The 22,839-nt window shown below is 38.8% G+C and overlaps 3 protein-coding genes across 4 annotated transcripts; 1 reads left to right on the top strand and 2 right to left on the bottom strand.

Moving 5' to 3' along the window:
• Positions 1-975: 975 nt before the first annotated feature.
• On the bottom strand, positions 976-3,503 carry mibp2 (muscle-specific beta 1 integrin binding protein 2). Of its 2 annotated transcripts, XM_029497940.1 has the most exons (8): positions 3,247-3,503; positions 2,631-2,721; positions 2,373-2,421; positions 1,961-2,147; positions 1,792-1,863; positions 1,575-1,681; positions 1,364-1,444; positions 976-1,275 (listed from the first exon to the last, which is right to left on the bottom strand). In XM_029497940.1, the coding sequence occupies exons 1-8, from the start codon at positions 3,270-3,272 to the stop codon at positions 1,259-1,261; spliced, it is 630 nt and encodes a 209-aa protein (XP_029353800.1). In that variant the 5' UTR covers positions 3,273-3,503; the 3' UTR covers positions 976-1,258. The 2 variants fall into 2 exon arrangements, with proteins under 2 accessions (XP_029353800.1, XP_029353802.1); XM_029497942.1 differs by lacking the exon at positions 2,373-2,421 and having other exon boundaries at positions 1,215-1,275; positions 3,247-3,296.
• Positions 3,504-7,944: 4,441 nt separating this feature from the next.
• LOC115041164 (hyaluronan and proteoglycan link protein 3-like) lies at positions 7,945-9,988 on the bottom strand. Its single transcript, XM_029498484.1, has 5 exons — positions 9,850-9,988; positions 9,527-9,749; positions 9,274-9,419; positions 8,385-8,687; positions 7,945-8,240 (listed from the first exon to the last, which is right to left on the bottom strand). The coding sequence occupies exons 1-5, from the start codon at positions 9,986-9,988 to the stop codon at positions 7,945-7,947; spliced, it is 1,107 nt and encodes a 368-aa protein (XP_029354344.1).
• A 6,738-nt stretch (positions 9,989-16,726) lies between these two features.
• Positions 16,727-22,578, top strand: gpa33a (glycoprotein A33 (transmembrane), paralog a). Its single transcript, XM_029498181.1, has 7 exons — positions 16,727-16,900; positions 17,986-18,158; positions 18,280-18,493; positions 18,842-19,006; positions 19,710-19,826; positions 19,963-20,089; positions 20,400-22,578. Exons 1-7 carry the CDS (start codon positions 16,846-16,848, stop codon positions 20,857-20,859), a joined length of 1,311 nt encoding a protein of 436 aa, XP_029354041.1. The 5' UTR covers positions 16,727-16,845; the 3' UTR covers positions 20,860-22,578.
• The last annotated feature ends 261 nt before the right edge of the window (positions 22,579-22,839 follow it).

Here is a 22,839-nt window from a genome sequence, read left to right as displayed (position 1 = left end):
ACAAAGCTCTGACCTACTTCCATATGTGCCTATGTTACATAATGTGTGCTTTTACACTTGAGTGAAAATTGGCTGGCGTGTGACTGATTTCACTCTCAGAGGACCTCAGAGACTTCTGAACCTGTGTTTGGCTGCACTTTTCCATTAAACATGGACAATATTATTGTACAGGCCTTGTTGGTTATTATGGCACTGCATTGAATAATATCACAAACTAATAGAAATTCACGTTATTTGCATTTAAAATTCAGACAAAGACCCCTTTGAGTTTAGTAATAATAAACCACAAATTGTGCGTGCACATTTTGTGTACACATGAAAACCTACAAATAGACATAAGTGCATATTGCTGTCTGCTAAACTGAGAAGCAAACCTGCTGAGCCTATTTATGCATTTATGCATTGCCCATAGAATAGAGTTGAACACATCTTTTCCATTTGCTCCAAATGATGCGTCTTTCCTGCCCACAAAGTTTGTGCACTACGGCAGGTGTGCACCCAAACCCATGTATCAACAGGGTTTTGCTGAAATGTTTAAATCCTAAAGCTTTAAAAAATAAATAAAAAAAAATAGCAAAAACCATCATAATCTGTATACATTTGAGAAGACTCGATAAGTACATTATACTGTTAGCTCAACTCAGGGGCACCAAACTGTTTTAACATAGTTTATAAGCTTATTCAAAAACAGACCAGCGTTCATTTCAATTTTGTTTGGCATTGTGTTCTCAGCCTGAGGTCAACAAAAGCTCCAGTCATGTGACTTCACTTATCACTGATGACTGCTGCTTGAAGCCAGATAGTGAAATCTGCACTTGACTTGGCAGTTATGTATTGGGCAATCTACTTTTTTATATGCTAATATTCTTAATAATGTGCTATAATATATTTTTCCCCCAGGTATTCACTTTATTCTGCCATAGTGTAAAAGCTTTAGAGAGCACATCATCCCTTTAAAAATAACAAGAGCACAGAATTGGTAGGAGGATCATTTATTGACATATGCAACAAAGTGCACCCATCCTTTGATCATATCTGTCAACTCTTTGGAGTGTAGGCTGTAACAAAGCAATAAATATGGTAGATGGTAGAGAAAGAAAAAAAACAAAAAACAAAACTCATGCCAGCATTTAACGCCATCTGTTAAAAATTTACCAAAAAATAAAAATAAAAAAATCTTAGCAGTCAGCTAATGAGCTGCCAGGTAGAAACTTAAGGCATGGTGGTATTCTGCTTGCAGGCTGAGTATATGCTCCTTTTAGCCGATCTTATGACCTGCAACACAAAAACATAACAACTGAAATTCCCATTTTAAATAAACTACCCCCCCCCCCCAAACAGGACAGTCATATGACTTGTATACCTTTGTTCAAGATGTTATTCTGGATGTTGCCATAGACAAAGTTGAAGAGTTGCTCCTTTGACTTGGTGCCATCTAGTTGCACTGCAATATCAAAGCATATTTTATCATTATGAGATTGACTCAATATACTGTAATCTTTGACTATGAGAATACAATTACATACAAACTGATAGCAAAGCACAAAAGCAACAAAAAACAGGCAAACACTTACCAACATCAACATCTGATGTCTCCATGATGTTCTTGTGTTTCAAATACATGGGCCAGACGTGGCCATCAAACAGGCCGGGGGGGTCTGGCACCAGGTAGTTCCTTGAGCTGGATTTGGGGGAGGAGAAGAAAAAAACAAAAAAACAAAAAAACTGTTACATTAAGTTAAAGAGCTACACTTAATTAGAGGAATGGAGTCTTCACACTGAGGCACTTACCACCTCCTCTTTTTGCATTCTTCATATGGGATGGAAATAAAATAACGTTGGTTCAGCACGTCGATCAAAGGTCTAAGAGGGTACAGGCAAATTAAATGTGAGGCTTACTGGTCACTGTCTCTTATACTGTGGCAAATTAAGAAATGTAATGCACAATTTTTATTTTTACCTATAGGTGTAAAGAAGGAAGCCCTCCACAATGAGGATATGAGTCTCCTCCTCCTCATGGTCAGACTTTGGAACGATATCAGTGTCCAGGGTGTTGTTAACACCATGCGACTTCTCAAACTTCACTGGATTCTCCAGCCATGCATAGATGGTGCTCATCATGGCATCCATGTCCAAAGCGGTGATGACTGAATACAAAAGCAGCAAAAAAGGATGGAGGGGAAAAGAAAGGAGTATAGAAAATTGCAGAAAGTAGTTCAAGAATAAAGTTAAGTATTTATGTTCAGGTGTCTAGCATGCAGGTTACAAAAAAAAAAGTCATGTTGTTTGTCGCATCCAAAACAAACAAACAAAAAAAAAACCAAACATACACGCACACACGCACAGATGCATCCATAAAAACCCAGGCTTACCATCATACTGCTTAAAGCCATCTTCACCAACTTCAATCTGATCTTGGGGCTGAAACATACATTGATGAGATGTACCCAGGTACATTCCACTAGTGCTACACCCTGCTATGTGGAAGGCTCTGATGGTGTTTTTACACATTATATCTACCAACAGACAGCAATGCGTTAACACCCCCGCCAAAAGAGTGTCACTCAGAGCAATCCTTGTCTTAAGATATCCAAAATGTAAAGAGGTGCATGTGTGTGAATGGGGCTCACCTTGAAGAAGTCATCCTGATGTACAACACAACAGTTCGGCAGGTTCTTGATCAGTCTGTTGGTGAGGGTGGTTTTCCCTCCATTGGTTACGCTGCAAGGAACAAAGCAATAAAAGGCAATGAATGGAGGATGATGCAATCCACGTGAAAAGCTATAGCTTACATGGTGAAAGAACAGCTATTAGGCTGCATTCAAAATCATTCCTTTCCCTACCACACTCCATTCAGTTCATATGCATTTAACATAAGCCATCCGTTTTAAACCATCAGTACCGTTAATGACATGTTTACGCGTTTTTCCCTTCCTCGTGGCCTTTAGGCAATAATTTCCACAGCGTGTGAAAAAAGGGTGGCTCAAGGACTGTGTGGCACGTTTCCCTTCCATTACAGATCCGTTTACTGTCAGATCCGACTGCAAGATTAAGCGTTTACAAATTCTGCAGGATGAATGCTGACGTGTCTGGTCGTGTTACAACAACAAAAAAAGGAAGGTACAATTTGGCGGATGTCAGGAACCTCCTTCACCACGCGCAAAAGCCTCTCCCGGCCTCTGGACGTGGCTAACCTAGCCTAGCTTAGCCTAGCTTGGTTGTCGCCATTCATTGGGGTGAACTCACCCGCCGATGCCGATGATGTACTTCATGATGTCGGGTGGGATGGTCAAAGCTTGTCGGGAGAGTTCACTTAACGGGTCCAGGAGGTCAGTGATCGGACGGGAAGAAAGCTTAAAAAAGAGAAGGATGCAGCAAGAAACGTCAACTACTCGAGTCCTCCATGGCAGCTGGGTTGAGTGAGTAAGGTAAGAGCGGGGACGAGGCTCGGCTCGCACGCGGTCAAACACCAGAGAGAGGACTGGGAGACTCAGCCGCTACTACACATACCGGACACAGCGCCCTGATTGGCTATTTAAACACTTCAGCTCGCAGAGAACGACCGTGGTGGCCAATCAGAAGCGAGTATAACCGCAGGCCCCGCCCCCCACCTCCACTTTTCCGCTTTTGGCTCCAAATCCAATTTTAATGGATTTAAGGGGGAAAAACAGGGCAGAGTTGGAAAGTTTTCAGTCTTACTGAAGAAAAATAGAAGACAAAGATAAAATTGACGCATTAAAATCCAAATATCAACACATAAAAATCGGTTAAAGGGATTACTCCTTCAAACTTTCAAATGACCAAATACTTCAACCTTTGCTTAAAGTCTTTGGTTTAGTATTTTTTATGATTTATTTAAATTGTGAATGCGTGTGCTGGTTTAGTCATCACTGAAAATTGATCATTCAGACACTTGATTGGAAAAGACTATAAAGTAGACTGGTATAATAATATCTGTAGTCCACAGAGACATGACATAACATCACCAGACAGTTGGAAAACATTGTGTAAAAAAACAAAACAAACAAACAAAATAAAACAAAACTAGTCAGACAGAAAGAAAGACAGTGACACACTCAGTCATAGAAATGTTTGTAATCTATAGGTTACGACGACCTTTTTCTTATTATGGAGACCTTAAATGGTGACTTTCCATTGTGTGCATGATGCAGAAGACCCGTCAGTCTTTTTTCTTTTTTTTTCTTTCCAATGTGAGGGTATAGAATGAAGGTGTAGTTGCATTCAGCAGCATTATCAGCAATTAATTTAACCTCAGTTCAAGCTAATACAATGCAATAAGAGATAGAAGCATTGCAATAGGAAACCATTCATGTTGTCGTTTGAATTGTGATACACAAAAGAAACAAATGATAACATGTCAGACCTCACTGACATTGCTGTGGTGTTTCTTCCACCATCCTGCAGCTGACCTCTGTCTGTTTTGTTTAGACACTTGCCAACCAACTCTGTGGCACAGTTTCCTGAGGTTACGCCAAAATATTGCTTATGTTGGGGTTTACCTCCTCGAGAACCTCAACTATGAGTAGGAAGTGGCCAAATTAGTTCAGTTCAGCTGGTAAGATTTCTATTCATAGTCAGACTCTGTCAGTTTGCAGCCTCAGACAGAGTTTCATGTATGCAAAAACACATTCTTTTAAGACTTTAATGTACACAGACTGACTCTTGTTTAATGTTTTGAAGGTTGGACTCATATAAATAAATATCTACATTTCGACTGAAATTGTGATAAGAAGTTGATATCTTTCAGCTTTCCATTCCAGATTATTAGCTGGCATTAGTCTTTTGTCTTCTCATTTGACCATTATGTGATATTTAAAGCTATATTTTTCATGCTTTTAATGGATTGGAAGACCTTTAATGTATTTTGCACACGTATTGTTTACTTCACGCAACTCCTCAGAACGATGAAATCAATCCCTCTCATGAGGTTAAGACAGCTTGTTAAATTTAATATTATGACTCCATATCAAAGTACAATAGCTCAGCTGCTGCTGCCTAGCACACCTGAGAACAGATATGTCCTTTAAATTTGAATGAAGGCGATTTAGTCAGATAATCTGTATCATAAATAAGCCAATCATCTAAATAATAAACCTGAGTGTCAAAGACAATTTTAATGTTGTGTTCTTGAGTAGCTTCAGATTTTGTGAGAGATATAGTTCACCAATCATGTTTGTGCAATAAGCAGTTATGAAGGAAGTACTCAAATCCATTACCCCCAATGTACCACAATGTAAAAGCGTATAATTCTAGTTAAAAGTATCATTGCTAAATTACACATCAAGTAACAAAGGTAGAAATTATGAAGTGAATGCCCCTTTTCAGTGTTAGGTAATGATGTAATTATTATCATTATTAAGGTGGAGATAGTTTCTCCATATTGTTGGAAAGGTACAGCTATTTTTAATGACATACTGCTTGTTTTTTCAATCTATAGCATTTTTCACAACCTGATGTGAAATGTTAAACTGAAAAGTTTAGCAACTAAATATATTGTATTTGTTAGTGAAATACACAACAGTCTAAATTGTATAAATAGTATAAAGTATAAAGCAAATTTTATATGCGTGAAATGTAAAGTACCAGCAGCTCTAATATAGAAAAACAAAATGAGTCATAGACTCTAAAATCAACACAATACTATTGCTTTTGAGGAAATAAGATCAAATAAGATCAAATTTTATGATCAAAATGTGTCTGCTGTTTGCTCACATGCTATCACATGCTTTCAATTTGCTTCAGTTCTTTTTGACTTCCATACACAGGTCTGCACAGCTCTGAAGTGATGCAGTCTTCTCTTTGTCTTTTCAAACAACCCATCACACACAATAGTTGTGTTAAGGGTTTTAGTCATGGAGGTCGAAGTAAGTGAATGAAAATGGTTTTGCTTCGATAACTCAGTGTTTCAAATAGAATTGAACTAAGATTCACAGTACAGAACAGAAATTAGATTTGCTGGTGAAGATTTTGCCACTAACAGGAACTTTAGACAACGTGAGATGCTGAATCAGCTGCAAAGTAAATAATGTGCTGTCACACAGATAAATGTCTCATAACCCTGAGAGATACTGTGGGATCTGCTCCTCTCTGCCCACCGTTACCTCAGTCACCACATTTCCAGTCATATTTACAGTAGTCACATTTGTGTCATGCCTTATTTTTCACATTTAATCTGGTTGTATATCCATGCATGCTGTATTTTCTGCATGACTGCCTGACCCTTTGTACTCAGCGAATATACAATATTAATATGATATGTGATAAACTGCAGGTTCTGATTAAGATAGAAAATCGCAGGTTCTACTAAAGTTTGTGTATTTGTTCAATTTCAGACCCAAAAGTGTGACTGCCATCTGGTGGCTGTTAGTGCACCTTTGTTTGAGATATTTTGATCATAACAGGTGAAACCAAGTGTGAGTTGTTATTAATGACCAGAAAGACAACATATGAAAAAGAAGGATGTATAAATGGCTTCCTCAATATTTCCTTTCTGTTATTAAAACAAAAATATGAAGTGGTCCAAGCCATTTTTGGAAAAACAATCAGTTCTATACTACTATTCTACACTGCTGGACTAAAATGCTGGCTTTACTGTGAGGTCTGCAAAGACAGAATTGCAGCTGGTGCTTTGTCTTTGCTCCAGCATAGCTTTTCAGTGTTAGCTTCAGGGATTTTCTGATCCACACTCTCATTGTTAAAAGGAAAAAATGTTTTATTCAGTGATGGATGATCACAAAGTATACTAAGTATACTCAAGCAACTCAAGCGAGTATGCTTTTTTCCCCTGAATAGTTACTCCAAAACATTTTATGGCTAAACATTGTGTTTATTTAATTACATTTTCAAGGCCTCATTTCCAAAAGATTTTTTAGCCTTTCAGATCGGATTGGACCTGTATGTATACCATTGTGTAATGAGGAAAAAACCATACAGAAATATTATACAATTGTTCAAATCATGAAAATAGATTTGTGTGCCAGAATTTTTTTCTCTCCTCTCTCATGATTCATCCTATGACACCTCAGATTTATAGTGTGTCCCTTTGAAGGGCTCCAACCCTAGACTGGACAACACAGGACTAAACTAGCTTTTTATAAAGCAGTTAAATATCTGTTCAAATGTACGCAGTTTATTATCAGTACTTTTACTGGACTAAGTCTTTTTTTTTTATTTGTGCATAAATAAAGTCGCCACTGTCTGTTCCTGTGCAGTAGGTGTCGCTATTGTTTTTTGTCTTCTTTTTTTTATGACCTTTGTGTGGCAAGGAGGGCAGTACTACACCTCAGTGAATTTTTTGGGGGGGCAAAGGAAAGAGAAGATGTGGAAAGATGGGGAGATGTCACTATTGTATCTGAGGCTGCAAACCACTAGTTTAAACCTTTTTTTTTTTTTTTAGTATTTTGACTTCATTTCTATCTTTGACAATATTTCTGTTTTCTCACTGCGTTTTCATTGGTCATTTTCATCAAGGTGAAAAACTAGATTAATTCCAAGCACTGGTGATATTTATTATTGCTTGTTCAGGTGAGATGGCCCATTGCCTTCTGAAGCCCATTTCACAAAAATTCCTCTCCCATTCATGAATCAAAAGGCATATATTGCATCCGTATAACATGACGCACCTGCCTTTCATCCATGTCTCTTGTCTTTATGTAAATCGTTCTGTCCAGGTAAAGTAAACTATAAGATAAATCTCAGAAAAGTAAAGCATTGCCTCCTTTCAGTGGTTACCACTGTCTACAGTCAGGGAAAGAAAAAAAGAAGGTCATTGTGTTACTGTTTTATGAAGGTATGAAGAGGAAAAACAAATATATCATGTAGTTTAAGTGCTAAAACGTTGGGTTACACAGTATTTCTGAATCTGAGGTAGATGCATCATATATATAACTCGTTTTTCAGCACCAAATGGAGGAGCTGTGGGATCTAGATATATTGATTTTGTGGCTTGTAGCAGAAGGCTCCATGCTTGTGATGTGGAGGTGGGAAGCCAAAGGTGCGTACTCCTGGCTCAGGGGGACCACAGTTTTTGCGGGGCCTGGTGATGGCATAGCGAACGCTTCCATCAGCCAGCCAGCCAGCGTCACAGTGGTCCAACCCTGTGAACTTCCAGGCGGCATAGAGCTGTCCAACTTTGGCGATCTGTGCTCCGTCCTCCTCACATGCCAGCTCAGCCTCAGTCAGGTTCATCTTCTGAGATGACTGAAGGACGTAGACTCTCCCTTTGACACAAATGCATTTATTGATCTTCAAACCTGATCTCCAAACAGTCATGACTCACTGGAATGCTTGAGCAAAACCGCTGTTACTGTCTTTTTTGAAACTGTGACACATTTGCTTTCTAGCCTTTCTACTAGATACCTCACCTTGGAGTGAAGAAGAGAAACAGAAGACATCATAGTGATGAAGGTGCCGGTCCCGCCTGCCGTAGCTTCGAACACCCGGGGCAAGGCCGTGCCCCCCACAGGGGACCCGAGGCCGGGTAATGGGGTACTGGACTGTCCCGTCAGCTAGCCAGCCTGCATTGCACCAGTTCAGGCCCTCCTTAAAGGACTGAAAGAGTTGTGTGAAGGTGGCCAGTGATGAGTCCTGCTCCTCACAGACCTGCTGGGCTCCATGGAAGCTCATGTTATAACGACCTCGAGGATGTTGGTAAGGAAAAACGACACCTAAAGGAGAATAAAAGAGTTCATTTAAACAGCTAACATTAAGAACGTGGCCTTCAGAGTGGAACAGTAGACAGTAAGACTCAAAAGGTATTTGGACAATGGCCGCTAGCATCAGTGTATCACCTCATTTACTGCTACCACTGTATCTATAATCTGTGTTAAGTAACAATCAGTTAGTTAAAAGGCTTCAGCCCCCCTTAAGGCCTCCAGACTGAGAGAGACTCACAAGGAGTACATCAGTACATGTTTGTATTCTGTCTGTGCCTCTTTGTGCTACATAATTTTATCTCAAATTTGGACTCACTTTGCCCCATGAGAAAAGGGAGTTATGGTGTCAGTGTATGCAGACTTGATGTGCTAGTTGTTGCCAGATTAGGTGACTTGTTTGGTCTCTTGAGAACCTTTAATTTCAGCTAGTATGTCAGAGGTTTAAAGTGAAAAGTTGATGTTGATGTTCTGTAAGGTCAGGGGTAGCACACCCTCTTGTGGGCTAAAAGTTTTCCAGTCAAAACATTTTATGTTGCATTATCCAGCAAACTTTATTTTGAAAAGGTGCCACAGTCAGATCTGGCACAGTTGATTATACCTTGCAACTCCAGATCAACTGAAGTGCTCTTGTCCTCCAGTCCATCCACCACTTCACACCGGTAATGGCCTGTATCATTCAAATGGAGGTCAGTCACCAGCAGTGAAGCATCTCCTGGGAAATCTCGTCTGAGCTGTACACGACCCCTGACCAACACACACACTGTGACTTAGGACTGAAGACAAACAAGATTATGGAGCCACTAATAACAAAAAATGGTAATCACAAATTATTTGTTTGTCTTTCCGACAACCTGTACTGTCCAAAGCTTTGACTGTGTGGGAAGATGGCCACCAGTACGTCCGTCTCACGTCCCCCAGCAGAGGGGAGCCAGGACCACTTGATCCTGACCTCTCTTGGAGAACTCAGCTCAGGCTCATACCAGAACCTGCATGGCAGAGTGATGTTACCCCCTCTGACTGCAAACAGCGTTGACTGAGCAGAGTCCACATGGAGCCTCACCCCACTGAAATGAACTTTGGGAAACACAAACATTGTGGAGCAAGAACACAGCTTGAGAATATGCATTACATACCGAGCCTGTTCACATTACAGCTCAAAACATCCTGTGCATACTTTGTTTGTTGCCATTTCCGCTGATGAAACGATGGTAGGAGAAGTTGTTTGTGGTGGCGGGGGCAGCCAGCACCCTGGCAGACAGAGGCAACTGACCCCCCAACAACAACAGCAGAGTCTGGATGCAGCAGATAATCATCATCATCCAGTCTGTGACACTGAGTCCTAATCCTTGAATATTTCTATCAGACCTGTCGAGAGAGATCTGCTGGTTAATTTCTTAAAGCACAAGGCGACATGTCATATATATAACATGTTAACATTGTGGTGAGTGAGCACACAACATGTAGTAGCACACTTGTGCCTGCAATGGACAACTACCTCTTTCAGCCATAATAAAAATGAATAACATTAACCCTGAAAACAATATAAATAAAATAGCATTTAGAACATGGATGCTAATATACCCATAAGTCTTTGCTCTTGAAACCACAAAGTCAGATTGACAACACTCAATAGCCACTGCATTATTTTTGTACATACACATCTTTTTTTTTTCTCATCATTGGACCATTTATCTCCTATACATTGTTACTGTTTTGCTACATATACCGTATGTTGTAACTAATAAGCCTCTCTTTTCCTGCAACAATATAGACAGACTAGAGCAACACCAGGTCGGAAGAGTTCATCTTTAAATCTAGTTCCCATATTTCAGTGAGCTCAGCTGTGAAAGTGCTTCTTTTAGTCTTTCATTACAGTTCCTCACCTGGCATCCAGATGTGCAAACAAACAACACAATGCTAAAAGCTCTAAACATCATGTAAAAGTGGTGCTAAGTTTGTAAATTTGACTGATATAAAGTGACATTACAAAGGACACAAACCAGATTTAACACATCGTCGTTTTGATTCTTTCTCCGCTTACCAGCTGCCTGCCTGGGTTAGATCTGATCCTCAAAAAAAAAAAACAAAACCACACACACAAAGGTGAAAAGTGAAGAAAGAACTAACATCAGTGTTAGAAAAGCAGGACTGCTCTGTCCCAGCTCCAGCTCAGATTGTGGACTAAAGCCTGAGGACGGTAGGACTGTAGGACTGTCAGCCTGAGCACTGAGGACCTCCCTGTGCTCATGTGGTGCATCTGTGGTTGGCCTCATCATTTTAATAACAGTAACGATGACAGACACAGACACAGACAGGTAATAGTCTTTCCAATTTCAGCTTCTTTTTTTTAGATCCATACATGAGTTCTTTTAAACAAAGCCTCCACTATTTCCCCCCCTCAGTTATATGCAGTTTTATGTATTTGTCATTTGTGCTCCTGTTGTCTTTTGCTTTGTATATTCAAATGATTCTGTCTACTGTAGCGTATTACCCAAATAACTGGCGACAGTTAAGTAAAAAATCTTAAGTGTTGTACATCAACAGTTCAAGTACACCCAGTTCAAACTGCTTAAACCATAACAGCATTTGAATCTTCCCAGTTTCTGTGCACTTCAGCCCTTTCAACCCCAGCACCAACCAGTTGTTTTGATGGAATATACTGGGCAACAGTTTTTTTTACATCCCAAAGTCTATGAGAGCAGATGTTGTAGAGGGTCTTCCTGTGTTTTCCTGGAGGAACTATGTTCTTTTATAGAAAACCCTTCGGTGAAACATGCACAAAAACACACATTTACATACAGAAGACAGACACACACCATTAGGACAGAGATGCTCCATCCTTCACCACATTCATTTCATAGAGATGAAAGCTGTTGCCAGGGGCTAAACATACCAGGACCTTGAGCTTAGCAGGGAGATGAGGGGCTAAAAGGGTGCAATTACTCTCATAAACAGCAAGCCCGAGCCCGGATAGTCCAGTTTGAAGACGACTGACAACACCTTTGTGTTGCAGCGAAAAATCTGCCACAGACACGCACTCAGACATGAGCGATATCTTCTTACATTGAACACACTGACCAGTAGTATGAAAATACTGCTATATTACATTGTAACATGGCAGACATGTTTTGTGCCTTTTGATTAAAAATAAACAAAATTTTTTTTAAACATTTAATAAATAATCTCAGTTCAAGACCAATAAATTTTAAGACATGTAAAATGATGGGTTTTTTCCCCACATATTTCACATTTGTTGTAAAAAGGATTAAATTATAATGGAATCAAAAATCAATCCAATTTTTTATACCAACAGTCCTGCAGTGTGACATGCGATTTTCACTGTTCTGTATTTGAAAAGGGTTAATTTTAGTCACCTACTCCTGGTACTTTTGTAGAAGAAAAACATCTTCTTCTTTTGTAGAAGAAAAACATCTTCTACAAAAGTACAAAACACCCAAATATACAACATATTGCACTATTAACGTGGTTTATGCTCAAGATACAAAACTGAATATGCCCTCAAAAATAGTAAGCTTACTGGAGTTCATGGTGTGGGAAAAATGTGGAGCAGAGCTCAAAGCAATCTGTTTAGGCTCTTAGTCGAAACCAGTTATATAGACTCAGAGCAAACGTGTGCAAATTCTCTCAAAAGCTACTAAAAGTATGGACACTCAGAGGGCTCCATTAGCGCTTACAAGCTGTAATGTCAAAAACAATTTTACTAACAGAGATGTAAAAAGGCCACTAGAAAGAGATACAAGTGTTAAAGTCCAAGCCACTTAACACAACAGTCTCCATGACGTAGAAATCAGACATTTCTGGTAGAGAGCCCAGAGGATGGAGAGTTGATCAAAGGTTTGATAAGCTCCTAGTTGTTGCAGCCCAGTAGCTTCATGCATAGTGCGATGTGCTTGTGCCACTCCCAGGGGAAGACTTGATAAAATCAGGCGTAGAATGGAGGCCCAGATAGATTCTTTTTATGGGTGTTGTCAATGCTGCAAATAAAAAGGAAGGTCATGGTTAAAACAAAGTCATCACTTGCTGAGCTGAGTTTGTAATTTATAAATGTGCCGACAGGAAGTCTTCCACTGGGCTAAGCTAAGATGAATTTGTTCAATTTATGATAAATGTAACATATTTTAAGTGAATATCTTCATGACCAATCGTCATTAGGGCTCTTAATAAAACTGAGCTGAGCTGCTCACACCCAGACATTCAGAGCAATCAGACAAGGCCCCAGGCAGCATCTCTATGTCAGGAGCCTAGGAGCTCAGTAAAAAGCTTCTTTTACCATTTTATTAGGCCCAGCCAAGCCAGGGAAGAAGAGAAAGTGGAAGGTGGCAGAATGGACATTTGATGTCTTTATATTTATTTATTTATTTATTTATTTTTGTAATTTTTTTGTGATTAAAATACCTGGATTAACTGGGTAACACTGCATTCTTAATAAAGAAACAGGCCGAAAACATGAAAGATTAGTTGTTGTTTTTTTTTTATGGAATAAGAATAACTTTCTAAGACATTCATAAACAATGCTTCAATAGGGATATTTTAGGACTTCATACATGTCTGGCCTTATCATTCATTGCCTGTGTATTCCTCCTTCACCAAACGCTAAGCTTCCTCATCAATACTGTATATGACTTTTCGTCAAAAATTTTTTAGGTGTTTACCATCGAGCTCAGAGCCCACCTGCTCCATGCACAGTGTGCACATCCTGTGGGTAAGGTGGATGCTCTGGGCCATGACTGGACAGTCAGAATGTTTGGTCTTTGTATCGTTGACTGCATTTCCAAAAAAAACCTGCAACACACACACACAATGTGCTACTCTTTGCTCTAATGATCATGATATTTACTGGACACTTTGCTTGGAGTTGGAAACTTTCAGAGATGATTTTGAGATGATTTTGAGTAGATGGTAGAATAAAAAACATGTGTCAAGCCACTTGTTAAATGAAAACAATACAGTTAAACAAAAGAGAACGAACATGTATCAGAGCATGTAGACAAACATTACTGAGTTACGTTCCAACACACAGTGACAGGCACTGGCAGGTGCAGATGCCATCAAATCTCTGCATACCTCCCCATTCTTTCAAGGCTAGCTGGCAGAATCATTCACAGCTGGAAAACAGAGTTATTTATTATTTTTTAACTCCTTAAATTTTAAAGTCAAGGTAAGATATGTGCAAAAAAAAAAGTAGTTGAGGGTGCCATTTTAGGCCTGCATCACCACAGTGCTTATGGAGTTACCAATACTTATGACACATTTAACTTTATCAAACAAATAGCAGCTCCTGTGTTGTTTTGTTTGTTTGTTTGTTGTTGTTTTTTTTTTTTTGCAGCTTTCCCCTTATGGATATATTACTTGACCAGATTGCAATTTCAATTAATTGTGCAGCCCTGCTTTTGTGTTATTGAGGATCAACAAAACACACGTGGTCCACAGCTGCCAAGCATTACTCAGAGACAAAAAGTGATTGGTCCTCAATAGTCTCACTGTGTCTCAGGTAGTTTCTCTCAAATCTAATATATTGACAGAAGAGTCTCTGAAGGCACCACTGAGGAGACCAGTTTCTCATGGCAACCAGCAGGTTAGGGGTCAAGGGTTACAGTTAATAACTGCATTTTGTGTCAGGAGATTCTATCACTGTTGTGTAATGGCAACTGACTTGTTAAGTAGTATTCATTTTCAGTTTATCAAATCTTTCCATGCATTTAGATTACAATGTAGTGCTTTACAATATATGCACAAATTTTACCTAAAAAATTAAGTCTGACTCTGAGGCCTGAGAGAGGTTAATGAATATGCCCCCTGATATTCATAACAATACAAACTTTTTGTTGTACATTTTGTGCATCAGTTGATTGTGAAATTAATCCATAAACGTTGGCTGTTCTACTTCTTCCACGGCCCGTGTAACACTCTCTAAGGTCCACGTGGTGGCGCACTTGTTTGTCCAAGCTAGAGGGACACGTACATAATTGTAACATGATAGAGGGACATTTGACTGTTTTTACTTGCCTTCAAACACAATGTGAACATTTTCGCAGACATTTTGTTTTGAGTTTTGAGTATAATATAATATAAAAGGCTGTTTGTATATTTATTAAGTTATATATATTATATATATTTATATTGAAAATATCAGTACCAGTTGATGTCAGAATACCTGGATAATGATAGACTTTTTGTTTTTACATTTGTACATTATAATGTGGTCAACATACTTGTTCCTGGTTTCTAGAATATCCACTTCAATTTTGCTGAGGAGAGTGATTGAAGTAGTTGAATTTAAGAATTTAACACATATTCCAAATAAATATATGTTAACAATAATTTATTTGATCCAATCTTTGTTTTTCTTCTCCCAACCTCTTCCTTCGATCCTGCAGCTTCTGTGCGATGGAGGGGGGTTGATACTGATGATTGATGATGAAGTGAACCTGAATTTTTTCTGTTGAATAAAACCTTCTTCAAATAACTGAAAAGAGTTATTTGTAACAGATTTTAAAACTAAGCTGATTAAATCCAAGCATTTCAGCAGGGACAGCTTGTGTCTGTACTTCTTATTTTAACTGTTTTGTGTCAGGGGTTGAGTTTTCGATGTTTATGTTGGTCACGTCCTGTTTTATTTCTAAAGTCTTGTCTCTCTTTTGTTATTAAGTTACTTCCTCTCCTTGTTCTGTTTCCCTCCTGTTGATTGCGTTCCCTGTGGTTCACCTGTGTCTTGTTTAGTTCAATGTGTATTTAAGTCTTGGTTTCAGTCTAGTCTTTGTCCAATTCTTGTTGTCTTTTGCATCGTAGTCTTTTTCTCTTGATCCATGTTTACAGCCTGATCCTTCTCCAGACATTTTCAAGTTTTTGGTTTTTTATTAAAAATATTTATTTTTCACCTCCACCCCGCTCTGCGTCTCCTGCATTTGAGTCCTCACCCCCACCTGCTTGACATTTTGCCAACATTGCTCACATTGTTACTTTGGCTGTGTTCTCTCTGACACCTATTTCTACTTCCATTCATTAATAAACCAATCTTGTACTTCAAATTGTGGTGGCTCAGGTCATGTTTGAGGTGGGGGAAAAGGATATTTAAACTATTTATGCTATGCTGAGGTTCCTCATAAAACAGGAATAACAGTCACATCTGTCAAGTCATATCATTCCAAATGATGCTCACATTAAATCTCACCTTCCTGCCAGCATTGACCCTCTGCAGTTTGCATGTAAGGCAAATTGGTCTACAGAGGACGCCATTTCCACCTTGCTCCCCCACACCCTCACTCATCTGGAAGGCAAGAACACTTCCACCCAAATTCTTATACTTTTAATAGCATCTTGACACGCAGAAGCTAAAGGATGGGGCTTAAAATGTGCTGGAAGTATGTTCACCTAAGCAAATCATTCAGTGGTTACGAGTCATCAAAATAGGTATTCAACAACACAGTTGCAGGTCGTGGTGCAAACGAAAAAGGGGTAGTTAAAAGTTGAACTGACTGTCAGAATATCATTGTTATAAGTGAAATTCAATTCAAATTTGAACACAAACATTTTTTGTCATGTGAGAAGCTCACACATGAGACTTCCCATATTCTTTTGTCGTTGTGTGTGTGTCTGTGTTTGCGTGCCTGTGGGTGTTAACTCCCAGTCAAACCAGTCTGGCAGGTCAAAATGCTCTAGTGCGCGTTTCAGCATTTACTCTGCACCACCAGCTCTCCGTCAAATGTCTGACCTTGTTTGTCCTTTAAAGGCCAATTTTGCCTGTCTCTTGCTAAACGAGGCTGTCAACAGAGTAAAAAATTTAAATTCTGTTAAAATGGGTCCTCTTGACAACAAGCTCAACTTGTTCAACATGGGGAGGGGGGGGGTTATACTAAAGGTAACAAACCAGATGAGCTCCAGCTTCTCCTGTAAAGTCCAATGCAGACTCATTGGTGGAGAGGACGAGCCACAACACGTTTATAACACGCAGAAAGAATTCTACTTGAGGAGCAAGGGCCGCCGTGATTGGCTGAGGGCGCTGTCAATCACCGAGAGGCAGCGGGCACACCCAGAAGGCGCATCTCCTGGACGGTACCTGGTTTCGGTGCGGCTGCTCATCTGTTTCAGTTCATTATGTCTGTCCTGTGAGTAGTACCCGAAAGAACAAGAAAACCACACTCCCGAGAAAATGAAAGCGTTGGAAATGGAGGGGGGAGTTTTTCGCTTAACTTTGCTTTGTGTCCGTAAGTATCATCTTGACATTAGACATTATGTTTCTGAGCTGCCACACCTGTTTGCGCACCTTCAAGGTTTCCACAGCGGAGCAGGCCCCACTTACCACTTCATGGAGAGGAGCTGTCTCATTGGATTGTTGTCCTGTAAACCTATTATGGAACATGGAATATTGTTAATATTTATATTGACTTTACGTTTAATTGGTACTCTTAACAGGTACCTAGTTTTAGTTTCAGTTGACGCTAATGAGACGGTCATTTTTCATTATGAAGTAATTTTCTTATACTGGATAAATCCTAAATAATTTCTGTGAATTACTATACAGACGAACTCAGAAATTATGCGGAGGTGTTTTATTGTGAGGTCAGACTCAATTCAAAGAATTCATTTACAGTTATTGAAGGCTGACAAAACCGGAAATGAATGTAAAGCCTGTTTAAGTGCTGCTGTAAGTGGTGGCTGGGATGGTGAATACGAAGTTATTTTTACAGATGTAAGGTTACTTGCTGAATCATTCACAGTAAAATCACAAGGAGCATATTAATGTCAACGAAAACATTTATTTATTTATTTATTTTTACAGGATAGATAGCATCAAATCAAATCAAATATATTTATATAGTCCCAATTCCTAACAAGGTTACATCAAGGCACTTTACACATTGAGCAAGGCTAGACCAAAGTCTTTGTGGAGTTGTGAAAAAGACCCAACATATCCCCCCAAGCGCAAGCACTTGGTGACAGTAGAAAGGAAAAACTTCCCTCAAGAGGCAAAAACCTCAGGCAGAACTGGGCTTGGGGAGGGCAGTTATAGGAACTCTGTAAAAGGATGCAGAGAGAGCAAGAACAGGAGAAAAGAAGACATACAGAAAACACAGTGATTGCAACCTGGGGGTTCTAAATGTGCAATAATTAATATTAGCAGTAGGGGAGAAGAAGATGTTAGAGACTTGTAATGTAATTTACATACATGTGGGAGAGAGGGGGAGAGAGAGCGAGAGAGCGAGCCACGGGGAAACAGAGAGGAAGTGAGAGAGGGAGAGACAAAGATTCAATGGATTGTTGTAGACCAGTGTGATTAAATCTTTTACAGTGTTATCTGGTGTTGGAGCTGTCATTGTGACCATCGATAAGGAGACGTATGAACATGCCAGGGGGGACAACATTACGATTCCTTGCAGATTTACACCTTCCATAACTATAAACGCTCAAACAATCGTTGTCATCACATGGTCTGTTGAAGGTACAGAAGCTGATGCTGAAGAGGTCAGTATCTATCTATCTATCTTATAAGTATAATTCTCTTTCATAATGTATTGTAAATAAGAAGATGAATTATTAGTTATTGTCTTTTTCCTCTTTTAATTTCTCTTTGCTTGCATAATAGACCGGGATCCTCACCCACTTTTATGGTCGTGGAACTGACATTAAAAAGCAGTATGAAGGTCGGGTGGCCTTGGATGTAGACGTCCCTTCTGGAAAGGCAGACCTAAAACTGTCATCTATCACACTTGAAGACAACAAAGAATTTAAATGTCACCTCCTGATCCGAGGGGATGATGAGGGCACACCCTATGACACTGCACGTTTGGTGGTTTTAGGTAATGTTGCATTTGTTGAATATAAAAACACAGTTACTTTACATGTTCTAGGGGTCAAAAGAATGCTATTTTATGCTCAGTCAGTTTTGCATTTAGCAATGAAGATCTCCATCAATCCTGATACAGAAAGAAATGGGTTAATTGATGACTTTAAATTGCCCATAATTGTGAATATGTGTATAAATGGAGACTTCACCTCTCAACTGCCCTTATAGCCGCTTGAAGAGATAACTCCAAACCTCTATTGCTAATGGACATGTCAAGATGCTGTTTCTAAAAAATATATTTTATTCATAGCATTACTTGTTATAGTTACTAGTGTTTTTGTTTTCATTTCTCTCTTTTTAGTGGCTCCATCTACACCCATCTGTAAGATCGAGGGTAAGACAGAGTACGGCCAAAACATCAACCTCACCTGTCGGTCTGAGGAGGGCTCCCCACCTCCCACTTATAAGTGGGAAAGCCGTGATGTACGGAATATGCCTCAAGCAGTACCTCCCCGCACCACAGACAGTAAGTTAGAGAGCCACCGTATCTGAGAGGACTGTCAACTTTGATAACAAAAAGCTTGTCTTATCTCCAAAAAAAAAGAACCAGAGCCACAATCAGGATGAAAACCTGTATTGAACCCTGTATTTCATTATTTGGTATACTTTAATGTTAGCATTCAGCCAAATTTGCTGCATGTTCACAAACTACAACACTTTCATTTCAGATACTAAGGATTTCTGAGAGTCTGTACAGTTAACTAGAAATTAGAAACAAAAATATACTTTACATTAAGATTAACTTAATTAATAGTTTACAGTACATTGAAGCCAATTTCAATGTTGATATTTGGGAGCTGAAATAAAATCACATATACTATTTATTTTCCTTAAAAAACTTGCTTGACATAAACATATAAAACCACATTTTTGAATCGGAGTGCCCACATTTAGATATCAATGAAGGGCCAAAAGACAACCAGGGTGTCTTGAGAAAAACAGTTTTCTTATGAAAATAAACAGTGCGATGCTAATGTTTCAAACCAAGTTCTGCCTCTCTCCTCTAAAGATTTTTGCTTTTTGGCTGATGTTTTCATTCCAGAATATATAATCTTACAACTGTGTTGCATAGAGTACAAACTGACAGTGACTGTAGAAGTTGTACTCTACAAGTAATAAAATCATGGTGTGCTGTGTTCAGTACACATAACTGACTCTTTGTCTTTCAGGGGGAGGTATCATGTCTTTATACAATATCTCCAAAGAGACATCGGGATATTACATCTGCACCTCAAGCAACAAGATTCGCTCTGCTACCTGCAATGTCACCCTCGCAGTCATGCCACGTGAGAAAAACTCTCCATCTTAATTAACGACATCAGAATTTAACGTATATTTGCAATAAATATATGTTCTATTATGCGTTATAATACCAATTCTTCTCTTTGTCTTGTCCCTACTCAACTTTCTTCAATCCTGCAGCTTCCATGAACATTGGCTCAACTGCAGGAATCATTGGTGGAGTTGTTGCCCTTTTGATCATACTCATCATCATCATCTATTGCTGCTGCTGCCGCAAGAAGAAGAAAGATGAAGAATACGCCATGGGGTAATGATTATCTACCTTAAAGACATGTGCAAACATACAAACACTTTAACACTGATGCTGTGTGGACAGAGGTTAACATCTGATCTGTCATCAGGCTGTCTTAGCAGAAGGCTGAGTATGAGGCCATTCAGGATTATAATCAGAGAAACTGATATTCTTCTGTCTGCTAACACATTTAACTGTGAGAGGTCAAAGCCATTTCTTTATACAGAGCATTGTATAATTATAATTGGGTTTGTTTTTTGTTAATTGTGAAAAAAGAAAAGTTTAATTGAATATAGCATCTGGCTGTTGTGTGTTCATCTTCCAGAGTCCGTGAGGATGAGTACCGCGACACAGAGCCAGCTAAAAACACAGAGAGTCCTCGTGCTGATGGGGAGGAGGACTTGCCTGTTAATCGCAACGACCAGTATGGGGAGCGGAGTGAGCGCAGCTACGACCGCCGCAGCGACTACGACGACAGGCGGAGTGACTATGACGACAGGCGGAGAGATTATGACGATAGGAGGAGAGACTATGACGATAGGCGGAGTGACTACGACGATAGGCGGAGTGACTACAATGATCGGCGGAGAGACTATGACGATAGGCGGAGTGACTACGACGATAGGCGGAGTGACTACGATGATCGACGCAGTGACTATGATGATCGACATGACAGGAACAACGGACGCAATGCTGACAACTACCGCAGAGACCGTCGCGATGATGATCAGTCTTATGATAATCGCATTCCCAATAAGCCTCCAAGGACGGACTATGACGACTAGTGGCTCCAGTCTGTACTAACCAAATGTTTCCCATCTTCCATTTACTTTTTTCAAGTGGTTCCCAGGTGCATAACTCTCAAGGTGTGAGCTACTTGGCTGAATTACCTTCTTCCTCAGGGAACCTAGCTTTGACATGATTGGCTCAAGAAACTGCTTTACTTCCTAGAGTTAAGCTTTATGTGCTATTATATGTTTTAAAGGTGTGTGACTTGAAGAGCAGGTGACTTGAAGACTTGCAGGGAACCAAATTGGTTCCCAGAAAGCCCACCTGATCTGTTTTTAAAAGGGACAGGGTGGGTGTGGTCAGCAGTCACAATCCCTCTAGTTAAGTAACAAACATTGCTCAAGCCTAAATCTGTACCATTCTAGTCTTGCAAAATTTACTAACTTAACAAACATTTTGAAGCTCCCTGAACAATATATGTGTATATATTTCACATATTTAATGTTAATTTACACACCCATTGCATTGGGGAGTTCAAATTATGAGGTGACTACTGTTCAGCAAAATAATAGAATAATATGAGAACAATGAGTCAAACAGCAGATTATTTTTTTTTATCTTCTTATTATTGTTGTTTTCATCTTTTTAAATTTGTTTTACTCAGTGAAATGTGGTGTGACATACAGGATGTTGTTGACTTTGAAATATATGTAAAAACAAGTTTACTGTAGCTCTGTCAGGTTTAGTTACATTCTTTTAAATACTACGTTTTGGCTGTAAGGTAAAAACAGCCAAACCTAGATAAATGATGTATCGAAAAGACATGTATCTAAAAATCATACAGAATTTTTTAAATTTTGATTTTAAACTTGATATGCAGCCATTGTTACAATTTCATGCTTTCTTTAATGTTTTTCTTTTTATAGACTTTTTTTTTTTTTTTGAAGAATTCTGCTGTTGGGTGGAGGGCAGTTTGTTTTAGTAGGAAGCTATCACTTCACAGTAAAGAAGAGCCTTTAGCCTTACTGGGGTTACTTTTGTTTAATGAGCTTGGCTTTGTGTATATTATTCTGAAATAGAAACAGAAGCAGTGTAATTTTAAAATGACAATAGAAACTAAAATTTCAGTTGATTGTTTGAATTAACAAATAATCTCTCAGATTCTTTTTTCTAAATGAAATTCATAATTTAACAATATGTCTAAATTTGAACATACTGTATGGATTATTTTTGCCATGTTGCTTTCAAAGATGTTTAAGAGATTTTTGTTGAAATGCATTGAAATATATCTATCTGTATGTAATTGCCGTATTTTACTAATAAAAGCAGCACATTTTCACTAAGATTTATCAAAAATTTAGCAAATTTTTAAAGATAATTATTCCATTTGAAATGTGCTGAAAATATTAAAATCATTAAATAAAATTAACACTGAACACTAGATGGCAACAGACAATAACTTTCCAACTCAGAGTGTGTACCATGTGGCCTTTGTGACTGCAGTATTTTCTTATAATTATCATCATTATTAAATTGTGTAATGATTGTAATTGGTAATAGCAGTGGTAGTTATGGGGATATTATTAATAGGGACATCCAGTTATATTTGAAACTCTTACTCTGTGTTTAATATTTAGAAATGTTATATGTCATGACCAAGTGTCAGGCTTCACCCTTCCGTTTCCTCCATAACCCCCACCGTCCATTGTCTACAGATGAGACCACTCTTCAGCGTAAAGTTACACAACTACTACAGGATATGTGGCCATTTTGACTTCAAAATTAAGGTTTGTTTTTTTTTTTTGTGCCTGTGTTCAAATTAAGCATTTTCAAGAATGAGAATAATACTTTTTACTTTCCACTCAGGTTTTAGTAAAGCGGTATCATATTTGAGAATTGCAGTTATTTATTAAGTACACAAAGACCCAATAAGTCCTTTGTATTGTATTTTTTCTCTGATAAACTAAATCTTGCTTTGAATGTAAAGCCTTAGACTTGTATGGAAGTTCTTGCAGCCATCTCATGTAGTCCAGGAA

Source organism: Echeneis naucrates, chromosome 3 (genome assembly GCF_900963305.1).
Source record: "Echeneis naucrates chromosome 3, fEcheNa1.1, whole genome shotgun sequence".
NCBI lineage: Eukaryota > Metazoa > Chordata > Actinopteri > Carangiformes > Echeneidae > Echeneis > Echeneis naucrates.
Note: the sequence above shows the minus strand (reverse complement) of the source record. Positions and strands in the feature narration are given on the sequence as shown.